At 41.2% G+C, this 13,765-nt stretch overlaps 1 protein-coding gene across 1 annotated transcript in view; it reads right to left on the bottom strand.

Moving 5' to 3' along the window:
* Positions 1-13,765, bottom strand: part of CATSPERB (catsper channel auxiliary subunit beta) — a 124,431-nt gene that overhangs the window by 34,120 nt on the left and 76,546 nt on the right. The window contains exons 15-16 of the mRNA XM_024736277.1: positions 11,940-12,079; positions 9,637-9,791 (exon numbers count right to left, since the gene is read on the bottom strand). Of these exons, the coding sequence (XP_024592045.1) occupies positions 9,637-9,791; positions 11,940-12,079 (295 nt within the window). The remainder of the gene's footprint in view (positions 1-9,636; positions 9,792-11,939; positions 12,080-13,765) is intronic.

Below are 13,765 nucleotides of genomic sequence, written 5' to 3'. Positions count from 1 at the left end.
TGCTTCAACTGCCTTCATTTCTCACCTGTATTACCTCAATAGCTTTCCAAGGGGCCTGGAAACTTTGACTTCTCATTCTGTCCTATACTTTTCACAGCAGAGTGATCTTTTCGAAAATAAAAATAATTTCACTCTCCTATGTAAAACTCTCCAATGGCTTCCCCTGGCACCAAGAATAACACGTAAACTCCTCATGCAGCCCACGATGCCTCATATGGTCTGGCACTTACCTACCCCCTCGCTCACCTTCCACCACACCATCTTACTCTGCACCATCCACACCAGCTTCCTTCCTGTTTATTAAAAACACCCACGGGGGCTTCCCTGGTGGCGCAGTGGTTGAGAGTCCGCCTGCCGATGCAGGGGACACGGGTTTGTGCCCCGGTCCGGGAAGATCCCACATGCCGTGGGGCGGCTGGGTCCGTGAGCCATGGCCGCTGAGCCTGCGCGTCCGGAGTCTGTGCTCCGCAACGGGTCCCAAAAAAAAAAAAAAAAAAAAAGTTGAAAAACACCCACGTATTTTCTTGCCTGACTGCATTTACACTTGCAATTTCTTTTGCCTGGAAAGCTCTTTGCTCTTTGTTCTCAGCTGTTTGCTTATCCTTCTCACTCCCTCTGTCACCATGTTTACTTTCTTCATAGCATGCATTAGATCTAAAACTATTTTGTTTTTTGCTTACATGTTTATCATCTGTCTCTCTTCATTAGAATGTCACCTCCATGTGGACAAGGACCTTGTCTATCTTATTCACCACTATATTCCTGGTCTTAGCATAAGACTTGATGTGAAATAGTCACTCAATAATATTCATGGAATTAACAAATAGCTTTACCAAAAACTTTGTGTAAATGTTGATGATGTTTTCTTTCTGAGCAATTTAGTAGAATTATTGACATTAAGTTATCACTTTTAGGATTTTGTGGAGATTCTTAAAAACAATTGACCTTGTTATGAAATGAGAGAAGTTCCTTCTCAATACTTCACCATTTGGGGAACGACTATACTTCCCATTATCAAGCAGATACAGTTTTTTTAATCTGTGGGTATATAATCAATTCTCACTGTGGAAAGGATTTTGATTCAGTATCCAACATCTCGTAGGTAGTGCCCCCCAAGTCCAAAATCCTTGCTAATGTTCTGAATCCCTTGTGTTCCACCATTGAATCTTTCTTTAAACCATTTTTAGAAATTGAAGCATAGTTAATTTACAATGTTGTGTTAATTTCAGGGGTACAGCAAAGTAATTCAGTTATATATATATATTTTTTTTCAGATTCTTTTCCATCATAGGTTATTACAAGATATTGAATATAGTTTCCTGTGCTATACAGTAGGTTCTTGTTGTTTGTCTGTTTCTATCATCTAACCTTAGTTCCTCTTATTCCTCAAATCCTGTTTTGAATTCCAAGAGACTGTCATTTCCACACTGCATGATTCCTCACCCAACAGTCTGTCTACCACAAGTACCTGTCTTCTTAAGCACAATATGAGAACCTCAAATTCCCTCACAATAATAAGACAAGATGTGGCTGGATGTGGCACGCAGAAGACAAGCATAGATGTGTTTTATAAAGCAAAGAGCCAGGCAATAGAGTAAAGGAATGGAAATTACTCTGGATCCATTGCCTTGTTGAGTCTACCTTCCAAATATCTCTCAAATCAATCCATTCCTCTCCATTTCTACTATCAACATCTTAGACTGAAACACGAAAAATTTTAGCCTATACTATTGCAAAATCCTTCTAACTGATCTCAGTGCATCCACAGTTGTTACCCTCTACTTCCTTCTCCCCATCTCAGCAGAGTGGTATTCTAAACAAAAGCTAGGCCATTTGAGATAAATGGGAGTTTATGAGTTAAAAGAAGGCAGGAGTAATGGTGTGCGGTGCATTTCATCTCTCGTCTCCATTCTACCCTACATGGAGAAGAAGAAAGGGCTTCTCATGATATGTCAAGAAGGGCTTCCAGGGGACCACTTTATAATTTGAAATATGCCTTCTGAGGTTTGAGGGGCATAGGGACCAGAGTTGGACTTATCCTGAGAAATATAAGGAGTGGAGACAAATCAGACACCTAGAGTTTAAAGTTACATATGTGGTGGGAAAGGGAGAAAAATGTCAATACATTTTAGACTTTAAGTTAACACACGTGAAAATCTTAGATAACACTAAAAAAAAGAAAGGAGTATGAAAGTCCCAATCCAGTAAAAGAAAATAAAATGGAAGAGGGGAAAAAATGAACCTTAAAGTGAGGTAAACAAAGAGAACAAAAAAGGAAACATAAAAATAGTAGGACAAATAGCACAAAAGAAGATGGCACAAATAAATTCAAATACATTGGGCTGACCAAAAAGTTCATTCGGGTTTTTCCATAACTCTCCAATTAAAAGACAGAGATTGGCTAAGAAAAAGCCCACAAAACCTATATATGTTTTTTTTTTTCCTATATATGTTTTTTTATGAGAGATACATAAGGAAGGTGGCAGTAAAAGGATCAAAATCATATACTAGACAAATATTACCCAAAGAAGGCTAGTGCAACTATATGAATAACAGATTAAAAACAACAAAAATAAAACAAAAACCATGGTAACAACAAAAAGATAATCTGATTAAAAAGTGAGCAAAGGACTTAATTAGACATTTCTACAAAGAAGATATACAGATGGCCAATAAGCACATTAAAAGATGCTCAACATCACTAATAATTAGAGAAATGGAAATCAAAACCACAAGATATCATTAGAATGGCTATTATAAAATTTAAAAATAGAGAATAACAAATGTTGGCAAAGATGTGGAGAAATTAGAACCCTTGTACATTGTTGGTGGGAATACAAAATGGTGCAGCTGCTGTGGAAAATGGTACGGAATTTCCTCAAAATATTAACCATAGAATTACCATATGATATAGCAATTCCACTCCTTGGTATACCCAAAATAACTGAAAGTATGGTCTCGGAGAGATAGCTGTACACCCATGTTCATAACGACATTATTCAGAATAGCCAAAAAGTAGAAGCAACTCATGCCCATCAATAGAGGAATGGATAAGCAAAATGTGGCATATGCATACAACAGAATATTATCGTCTTAAAAATGAAGGAAATTCTGTCACATGCTATAACATGGATGAACTTTAAGGACAGTATGCTAATTGAAATAAGCCAGTCTCAAAAGATATGTACTGTATGATTCCACCTATGTAACTGACCTAGGTGTATCCACAATTGTTCATAGTCAAATTCACAGAGACAGAAAGTAGAACAGAGGTTGCCAGAGGCTGTGGGGAGAGGGGAATGGGGAATGAACTGTTTAGTGGGCACAGAGTTTCAGTTGGGGAAGATAAGATAATTTTGGAGATGGATAGTGGCAATGGTTGTACAACCATGTGAATATACTTAATGTCACAGAACTGCACTCTTAAAAATGGTTAAAATGGTAAATTTTATGTTATGTATATTTTACTACAACCAAAGTACTATAATGCAAAAAAACATTATAAATATAAAAATAATAATTAAATACCAATAAAATGTTCAACTCATCAAGAAGATGTAACAATTCTAAACTTATATGTATCTAATAACAGACTCAAAATATATAAGGCAAAATTGACAGAACTACAAAAGAAACTGACAAATTCAATATCACATCAGAAAATTTTAACATAACTCAATAATTGATAGGTCACACAGAAAAAAAATCAGTAAGGATACAGAAGATTGAAAAATCACAATTAACAAGATTAATCTAACAAATAAATACTAACATTGCACTCAACGATGTATGAAATGTATAAACATAGATAATACACAATGACCAAGATAGGTTTATTCCATGACTTCAAGTCTGGTTCAGCATTAAATCCATAATATAATTTACAACATTAAGTAAAAAGTTAAAGGAAAAATATCTATAGATAAGCTCAATAGATATAGAAGAAACATTTAAAAACAAAAATAAAGCACCTGTTAAACTGAAAAAAAAGGTAACTGTCTATAAATGAAAAAGAGTTTTAAAATTTTATGGAAAGGATAATCCGTGATGGCGAAATGTTTAAAACATTCTTTTAAAAGTCACAAACAAGGAAGCCCACTGTTATGGTCTGAATGTCTGTATCCCTCTAAAATTCCTATGTTGAAAACCTAAAGCCCAAAGTGATGGTATTCAGAGGTGAGGCTTTTGGGAGGTGATTTAGGTCATGAGGGTGAAGGCTTTGTGAATCAGTTTACTACCCTTACAAAAGGGGCTCCAGGGCTTCCCTGGTGGCGCAGTGGTTGGGAGTCCGCCTGCAGATGCAGGGGACACGGGTTCGTGCCCCGGTCCGGGAAGATCCCACATGCCGCGGAGCGGCTGGGCCCGTGAGCCGTGGCCGCTGAGCCTGCGCGTCCGGAGCCTGTGCTCCGCAACGGGAGAGGCCACAACAGTGAGAGGCCCGCGTACTGAAAAAAACAAAAAAACAACAAAAACAAAACAAAACAAAAAAAAAGGGGGCTCCAGAGCAATCCCCTGCCCCCTTCAACTATGCAAGGACAGGGCAAGAAGTTGGCAGTCTACAACCAGAAGAGAGCCTGCACAGAACCCAACCATGCTGGCACCCTAATCTTAGACTTTCAGTCTTCAGAACTATGAGAAATACATTTCTGTTGTTTATAAGCCACCCAGTCTTTGATATTTGATTACAGCAGCCTGAACGGACTGACACCCACTATCTTCATTTCTATTTAATGAGCTCCTAGATACTGTGACAGAAAAAAAAAAAGTATAATATGCTAAGAAATGTTAAAGAAACAAATTATTTGCAGGTGATGTGATTATCTGCTTAGAAAAATGTTTACCTCTACTCAGAAAATCCAAAAGAATATATAGAAAAAGTACTGGAATCATCAAAAGAATGTAGCAAATTTGAAACATTTAAGATTACTGCACAAGGGCTTCCCTGGAGACACAGTGGTTGAGAATGCACCTGCCAGTGCAGGGGACACGGGTTTGAGCCCTGGTCCGGGAAGATACCACATGCTGCGGAGCAACTAAGCCCGTGCGCCACAACTACTGAGCCTGTGCTCTAGAGCCCGTGAGCCACAACTACTGAGCTCGCATGCTGCAACTACTGAAGCCCGCATGCCTAAAGCCCATGCTGTGCAACAAGAGAAGCCACCACAATGAGAAGCCCGCGCACCACAGTGAAGAGTACCCCCGCTCACCGCAATCAGAGAAAGCCCGTGCACAGCAACGAAGACCCAATGCAGCCCAAAATAAATGAACAAAATAATTAAAAAAAAAAAGATTGTTACACAAAAGTCAATTACAAGACATCTGCTTTTGCTTTCAATGCAGAAAGAAGCAACCCAACAAGAAACAAAACAGATAAATCACTAAGTCATCATTTTCCTTAAGCCATCAGATACTAAAGTCACAAGATAACCAACTAACCTGAAATCCAAGGGAACAAGCCATTCCGAGGAGAATCTGAACACAGGAACAGTCTCACTTATGGAAGAGCATGAGAGGGAAAAACAGTGCTGGCACAAAAGAAGCAAGTAAGAAATAGCTAAAATTGTAAAAAACTGTCAAAGGCCAAGTATGTGCTGCTATGTGAGTCTGGAAATGCTGGGGCACCTTTCAAAACGGAGTCTGCACTCACTTGCAAGCTCCTTCCCATGGGTTTCCCTGGACGCTCAGGAGAAAGACTGGGGCAGGGAATAGACCAGACAGTCCCTGCTGGTGGTGCAGGCATCAAGGGAGTGCGGGAGAGGTCACTGTGGGGAGTGGGTGGAGAGGATGGGAGCAAGCATCACTCGCTTCCCTGAACCTTTTTTCATAAAAAGCGAAAACCTTAAGCTACAGGAGGTTGGGCATTCAACAGTTGCACACAGGTCTCAAAAGAGGTGATCCATGCTGGGGGGAAGTGCTTGGGGGGTGCTGGCACTGAAGCCCTGGCTCCCTCCTCCCTCTTATCCCCTACACAGCAGAAGCTTGAAGCTACTGAGAGAGAGGAAGCAAAGCCACCCATCACTGGGGCACAGGCAAAGACACATTATGGATAAGGGAAGGGAAAATGATAACTATCCTTATGGAGAGTCAGGGAGCTGTCTTGGGCCTAAAATTCTAGGAGGACAAATAGAGTTATCCTGCTGCAAGAGGAATCAGAAATCTCCACCTAAGATCTAACTGCAGGTACAAGGCAGACTTTGGCTGCAAGAGGTAATTTTTATTAACAGGTTGCTGTGCGTTTTTTTCTTAATGGAACTTGACAAGCTGAATCTAACATTTAAATGCGAGAACAAAGGCCAAGAAAATCCAAGAGGGGGTGCTATTCATAGGAGTTACCTGGTTAGAGAAATTTTGCCATTGTGATCTAGGGAAGGGCAAATACAGCAATGAAGGAGAAGAGAGACAGAGACAGATCGATGTACATGTGGAACTAGGATATATCACAGGGGTAACACTGCAGATCAGGGGGAAAGATGGGTCTTGTTTGCACAATTGGTTATCTATATATATAAAAAAGGAAAGAAATCAGATTCCCACTTCATACTACACTCAACATCAATTCTAGACAGATTAAAAACTTAAAAATACAAAGCAAAAGTTAAAAACTACAAGGCAAAATAGGAGAATAGCTAAATAGATTGTGGTATATGAGTGAATACAGATGCATACATCAATACAAAATCTTTTTTTTTTTTTTTTTTTTTGCGGTACGTGGGCCTCTCATTGTTGTGGCCTCTACCGTTGTGGAGCACAGGCTCCGGATGCACAGGCTCAGCAGCCATGGTTCACGGGCCTAGGTGCTCCGCAGCATGTGGGATGTTCCCGGGCCAGTGCACGAACCCGTGTCCCCTGCATCGCAGGTGGACTCTCAACCACTGTGCCACCAGGGAAGCCCAATACCAAATCATTTTTAAAGCATATGGGATAATTTTAAAAAAGCATAAGGTTGTACGAAAAAGGCAAGTCACAGGAAAAGGTATACATTGCTAAGTAACACATCTGGCAAAACTAAACTATATATATATATATATGTACATATATATATATATATATATATATTTTTTTTTTTGCTCACAAGCCTAGCCGCTCCGCGGCAATGTGGGATCTTCCCAGACTGGGGCATGAACCCGTGTCCCCTGCATCGGCAGGCGGACTCTCAACCACTGTGCCACCAGGGAAGCCCTAAACAATATATTTTGATACACATATATGTTAAAGCTATAGAGAAACATTCTTAAAATGTTTACACAAAATTCAAGGTAATGCTTATTTCTGAGGAGGCAGAGTGTTGGGGCGGGGAAGAGGCAGCAAAGCAAAGGAAAACTACACAGAAGCACAGCTGGAAGGTTGCAGGGGCCCCAAAAGAGTGGAAGACTTCCAGAGGCCTAGAGGTGACGGGGGCAGTTGTCTCCTGGTAGAAGTGTCACCCCCATCAGCAGAGCTCTTGTCCCTTTATCTCACCTCCATTTTCTCACCCAAACTCCAGAAGGGGCTGGAAACCATCAGCTATGAGGGAGGGGGGATATGAATCTAAAAATAATAAGAATGAGGAAATTCTCCACCTCCCCACATTCCAGGCTCCCCAGGCTGGGTCTGGCTAAAACAGGGGCCGGAAAACAAACTTAAATTGGATGAGGGTTTGAAGTTTCTTAAGACACTGGGCAGGAACGGAGAGTCATGTGGTAATTGACTGACTTAGATTTTTTAAGCTAAGGAAATATTTATTTACTCTCTAAGGGAAAAGCTATGGGACTTGCTGATACTTCATCTAGAGGCAGAAAGGAAATAGGTCCACAGAGGTGGTCTGAAGAGACAGGAGGAAAAAAAAGTTGATATCCAGCTGATTCAGTAAACAAATTACACATAATTGATCTGGTTACTCACCTAATTTGAAGCCTTCAATGCTTCCCCCTCCCTTAGAATAACATCCACATTCCCTACTGGGACTCAGAAGGCCCCACCTGACCTGGTCTCGAATGACTTTTCTCCTTGGCTCACAACACTGAAGTCACTCTGGTTTTTCTTGGGTTTCTCAAGCACACACCATGCTCCTTTTGGCCTGGGGGCCTTTTCCACGCTGTGCTCTCAGGCTGGAACCTTCCCCCCACCCAATCCCCTTCCTTCATCCTCATTTTCCTGATCTCATCATAAGCATCACTGCCTCTGGGAAACCTTCCAAGATCCTCCAAATAAAGGCTCAACCCCCAGGAACTCACTCTCTCAATGCTCCATGCTCCTCTGTTGCAGACTTATATCAACAGCAATTACACAACCGTCTATGTCCTGTGCTAGAATACAAGTTCCAGGAGTACATGGGTTTGAACATCTTCCTCACTCTCCATCACAGCACCTTCCAGAGTGCCTTGTTAAATAACTATTTGTGGAAGAGAAGAATGAAGGGTTCACCCTGCTTCACCTCCTGACTATCTAGATATCTGCCTTTGGCCCACAGCTGACCTCATAACTTCCGGCTTCCACGTCCTTGACCTTCCTGCTTGAAGTCCCACTTGCTTCCAGTTCCCTGATCCTGGCTCTTTGCTCCCATTTCCTTCCTTGGAGATGCTCATTCTCTAGTTTCTGGGCAAGTGGAGCACAGTTATTGAATTTGATCACAGAACGTGCTATGCTGGTTTTCAACTATTCTGATCCTTTAGAGAATTATCATATGCTTTTAAAAATAATTAGGATATAAGAAATTGATATTAATGTTGAGATGATGTTAATCATATGTTAATTTTAAAGAGTGATTCTCTATGTTTTCTACAAGGACATACCTATGTAAACATGCACTAACTGATCTGGAATATCACACATCCAAAAGCCATCAAAAACAAATAGTTCTAGGTGATCACAGATACTTTTCTCAGAGGCTGAAGATGCTACAGTCTTTGTGGAAGAAAACCCTAATGCCAGCATTTGCTATATTATGTTTGATTCTTGTCCCCATCTCTACCTCTGAGTGAGCTGTCCCGTAGAGCTGGAGTTGTTGGCTATGGGACAAGATCCTAGTTGACAGCCCAAAGCATGTATAATAGACAGATTTCAACCTGGTGGAACAGGGCTCACCACTTTGGAGACAGGTGAGTTTCTGGTAATCTGAAACTGTTTCTTTTCTGGTTGTTAGATGTGGGAGTGAGGGGTTATAGAATTTATATTGTTTTTCAAAGAAAGATTTTAGGCCTTAAAGGCAGCTTTCAGGGTCCCTGGCTCTTGCCAACATCTTCGAAGTAAGCGTTCCTCAGAACTCTGCATACCTTGCCATGCGGTATTTCATGCAGAATGGCCTCCTCTACGTTAGATGTGCTTGTCTTTAGGACATATGACAACTGCCATGGGAGTGAACTCAGAGGATAAGCAGTATCCACTGTAGCCCAGACATTTTTGATACTCAGGACGACAAACACACATTTCTTTAGCTTGGCCAGATGGTGCTGACAAAACTGGCCCCATGTTTCTCAAACTGGGGCATCGTGCGAGGCACCTTAGAGTCTATAAGTAAATGTATTTGGCCTTGCGAGGTGTCCAAAAAAAGACTTACTCTCCTTGACTAGGAAAATTACTCCAAAAGATAGGCTCAAATTTTAGAATATCAATACTGGTGTACAATCTAAGTAAAATGTGAAGATAATCAGCACCTACCTGGAGCGTATCAATTTTCCAAGGTGAATGTCATTGAATTTCTTGGTGTATATACTTTCCTTCGGTTCATTCTCGGGCACGTATGCATAAAAGATCATTTCATTTAAGGTGATATACTGTGGAGCAAGGACAGTCTCAAAGCCCATGTCAGGAGCCTGGAACATGAAAAAAGAAAGTATTGAATTTAAATGAGTTTATATTTCCATTATGGCAAAATGAAAATAAGATTTGCTTCCAGTTCACATCAAAACAATACTGCTTTGCTTATCAGTAGGAGGAATATTTCAACACATTCTGTCTGAATATCCATGCGTGTGCAAGGGAAAACACACTTTTCTGTTGAGGAGAAGAAATTCTGAGAAGTAAAGCTCAGTTTAAGATTCCCGTGTAGAAGGCTGCAGTGGGAGATGTGACTGTCTTGTCTTGTGTGTGTGGGAGGAGTCTGGAGGTGCAGATTCTAGAATTCAGTTCCTATTTGGAGTTTTCTGCAAGCAAGGGGCAGGGAAGAACCTCTCGTCACTTGAGAGCTGCCCCCCACCCCCCGCAATCTCACGCTGGTGACTCTGCACAGCTGTCACTGAGTCCCCAACACGGGTGGTTCACAAGGCTTTCCCTCACTGTCAACACGGGCACCTTTGGACCAGATTTCTGACCCGCAGGTCTTCTTTCCAACACACCCTTCTCTGATCCTGATCTTGTCCAGATTTGGGAACTTGCAGGGGTGAGAAGACAGGTAGGGACCAGCCCCCAGGGGGATGCTGGAGTCGCCCTTGTTGCTATGACAGGAGGAGGGATGGTAGATGGTACAGACTGGTTGGGACGCTACCATCAAGTCATGCCTTCCAGACCCATTTTTTGTCATGCCTTTTCCTCTGGCCTCTAAAAATTGGGAACCCACGGAGAAGAGAGAGTGGGAAACAGATGCCAGGAGAATACATGTGGGACTGAACAGATGGCTTAAGGAGCCTTGAAAATTACTGACAATGCTTTAAGTGTTCTGCATGACACTCTAGACTGGGAGTGGCAAGAACATCCCATGAAAAGAATGTGCAAGTCCAGGGAGAGGCCGCAAAATGACTGAAAGCTTGCTGCCTGATTCGATGTCTGATTCCAGTGACTACCCAGTGATGTGTGTAATTTGGGGTGAATTATTTAGCCTTCCTGCACTTCACTTTCCTTATGGGTAAAATGAGGGTAAATAATTGTTATAAAGATTAAGTGTTCATGACAGTGCCTGGCACCTAGTCGGAGCCACATAAGGTCTAGGGATCGTTTGTATCCAGAGACAATACATGTATAGTTTGTTTTGGGAGAGGGAGGTCATAATATTGAGCGTAAGCTCCTTGAACTCACTCGCCCTGAGTATAAAAACCTCCACTGCTTTTGATTTAATAATTTAGACTTTCACATAAGAGAACTAAGACATTTCCTACAAATTGTGAACTTAGTGAAAATTGAGGTAACTGCTTTTGTGGGTAGTGCCACCCTCCTGCTCACGTGATCTGATTTATTTCTATGCAGAGCCACACAACAGACGGGCAAATAAATACACAAGGAGTCACGTGATGGCATCCTACTGTCACTAGAAAGTTCCACTTTACTCTCTACAAATATCTTGAACAGACAGGGAAGTTAAAACACCATGTTCTGAACCGCAGTTAAAACAGAGTCCTCCTTGAGTCCTCCTTTATTCTGTTTCCTTTAAGCCAAAGGGCAGGTTTTATTAAGTCCCAGTCAAAAAATATGTTTGATTCTTTGCTGATACATTGATGAAAATTCATTATTAATTATTATTAATTCATGATTATGTGCCCCGTCATGAGTTCTTAGGCATATATACCTTCAAAAGTGGCACATTATACATTAAAATTATTAGAAAAATCTGCATGAAGTATCTTCTGTGACACACATAACACCTTTCTCTGTTAGCATTAGAAAAGGAAGAAACAAGGGGGCAGGGTTAATATGAAAGAAGAAAGGTCAAATATTGGGAAAAAACAGAACTCATGTTTCTTCAAGGTCAACCTTGAGAGGCAGAGTCAAACCCACCATGGATCTGGGTTGGATCTAGCTTAGAATATCTGGTGGTTTGCTGTGAAGACATTTATATGAACATATTCTGGGTGGATATAAATCTATATAGCTCTGTATGTGACTTGAAAGATTTTGGAGATGTTCCCTGATATATGGAGGTTTTTCCTTTAGTTAAATAGAGCAAAGAGCATTAATAAGAGTTTGTAAGGAAAACACTTTCCCATTTCCATTTAAAACAAGACAAACTTTCAATGCATTATATCACTGACCTGTCCAAAAATACCTTTAGAATTTCCAACGGCAGCTTCAAAATGATCCGGAGTCAGTTTATGTATGAATCCCATGTGGTCATAGTATAATGTGAAAATTTTATCAGAAATAGATCCAATTTTACTATATCTTCCTAACCCTGTTAGGAAAGGAACAGACATCTCTTGATATTGATACGATACAACTAGAGAACTTTAAAAGCTATACCTTATAAAAACTCTATTTAAACTAAGAGGTGGGAGAAGGGCTCTGAGACTCCAGAATTAGCAAAATTCATGTTAGTCTTTGGTAAGTCCCTGGAAAGTCTTTTTCAAGCTCCGTTTCATTACAGAACCTGTTCGCTGAAGTAGGTGAAGGACAGAGTGAGGGGGTGTCTAGAAGTATAGAGGAAAAAAGGTTAGCTCCTCCGGCAGTGGGTTCTCTTCCTAACACTGAAATCAGACTCCTGAGTAGATAGAAGGCAGTGAGGAAATAACCCTTGGGGAGGCAAGGGGGAATTATCAGTAGAGACCACTGGGTCATTAGCTATACTAGGATTAATATGTTGAACCAAACTTGGTGTTTTGCATTTCTCTTGTGTCTTAGGGCAACATATTGAGACGAACTGGTAGTCATCTGGTGACGCAGCAACATTCACTGAACCAAACACTGATCCAGACAAAGAAAGTGTCCCCTCTCCTGGATGGAGGATGGAGACAGAGTGAACGCTGTGGTTTCAGGATGAGAAAGGTTGATTGCCAACCCCTCCCCCCACCAAGCTCCCTAATCCTCCCTAGTTTCTCCTGTCCTGACCCCTAAACACGGGAGTGCCCCAGGACTCAGTTCTTAGATATTTTCTACCATTATCTCTGGAGATCTCATCCAGTTCCAGGATTTTACTTTATTTTTTAAAATTAATTTTTATTGGAGTATAGTTGCTTTACAACGTTGTGTTAGTTTCTGCTGTACAGCAAAGTGAATCAGCTATACGTATACATATATCCCCTCTTTTCTGGATTTCCTTCCCATTTAGGTCGCCACAGAGCACCGAGTAGAGTTCCCTGTGCTATACAGGAGGTTCTCATTAGTTATCTATTTTATATGTAGCAGTATATATATGTCAATCCCAATTTCCCAGTTCATCCCACCTCCCCTTCCCCCCTTGGTATCCATATATTTGTTCTCTATGTCTGTGTCTCTATTTCTGCTTTCAGGATTTTAAATCCATTTTTATGTGGATGATCCCCAAATTTAAACCTCCCATCTCATTCTCTTCCCTGAACTCCAGACTTATCTAACTGCCTAATGACATCTCCATATGCATGTCAGCCAAGCATCTCACATGGAACTCATCCCAAACTGAACTCCCAATCCTCACATAAACCTCCTCCATCCTCAGCCTTCCTCATTTCCAGGAAGGGCAACTGTGTTATTCCTGCTGCTCAGTCCAAAAACCATACAGCCATTCTTAATTCCTCTCTTCCTCTCACACCCTGTGTCTAATCCATCAGCAAATCCTACTGACGTTAGCCTCAAAATATATATAGAACCCAGCCACATCTCACCACAATCACCCTGGACAAGCCAATATATATATTTATTTATTGTGAAATTTAGAACGATGAATTAGCTCATGCAATTATGGAGGCTGAGAAGTTCTATGATCTGCTGTCTGTAAGGTAGAGAACCAAAGGCCCAAGCACCAGGGGAGCTGATGGTGTAACTCCCAGCTGAAGCCCAAAGGCCTGAGAACTGGGTTTGTGGGGTGGGAGGGCAGGAGAAGACTGATGATGTCCGAGCTCAAGCTGGCGGGCAAGAAGCAAAAGGGGTGAATTCCTCTTGCCTC

The sequence above is a fragment of the Neophocaena asiaeorientalis genome, unplaced genomic scaffold, assembly GCF_003031525.2.
Source record: "Neophocaena asiaeorientalis asiaeorientalis breed wild unplaced genomic scaffold, Neophocaena_asiaeorientalis_V1.1 scaffold152, whole genome shotgun sequence".
NCBI classification, from domain to species: Eukaryota; Metazoa; Chordata; class Mammalia; order Artiodactyla; family Phocoenidae; genus Neophocaena; species Neophocaena asiaeorientalis.
This window is presented reverse-complemented; position numbering and strand designations above follow the sequence as displayed.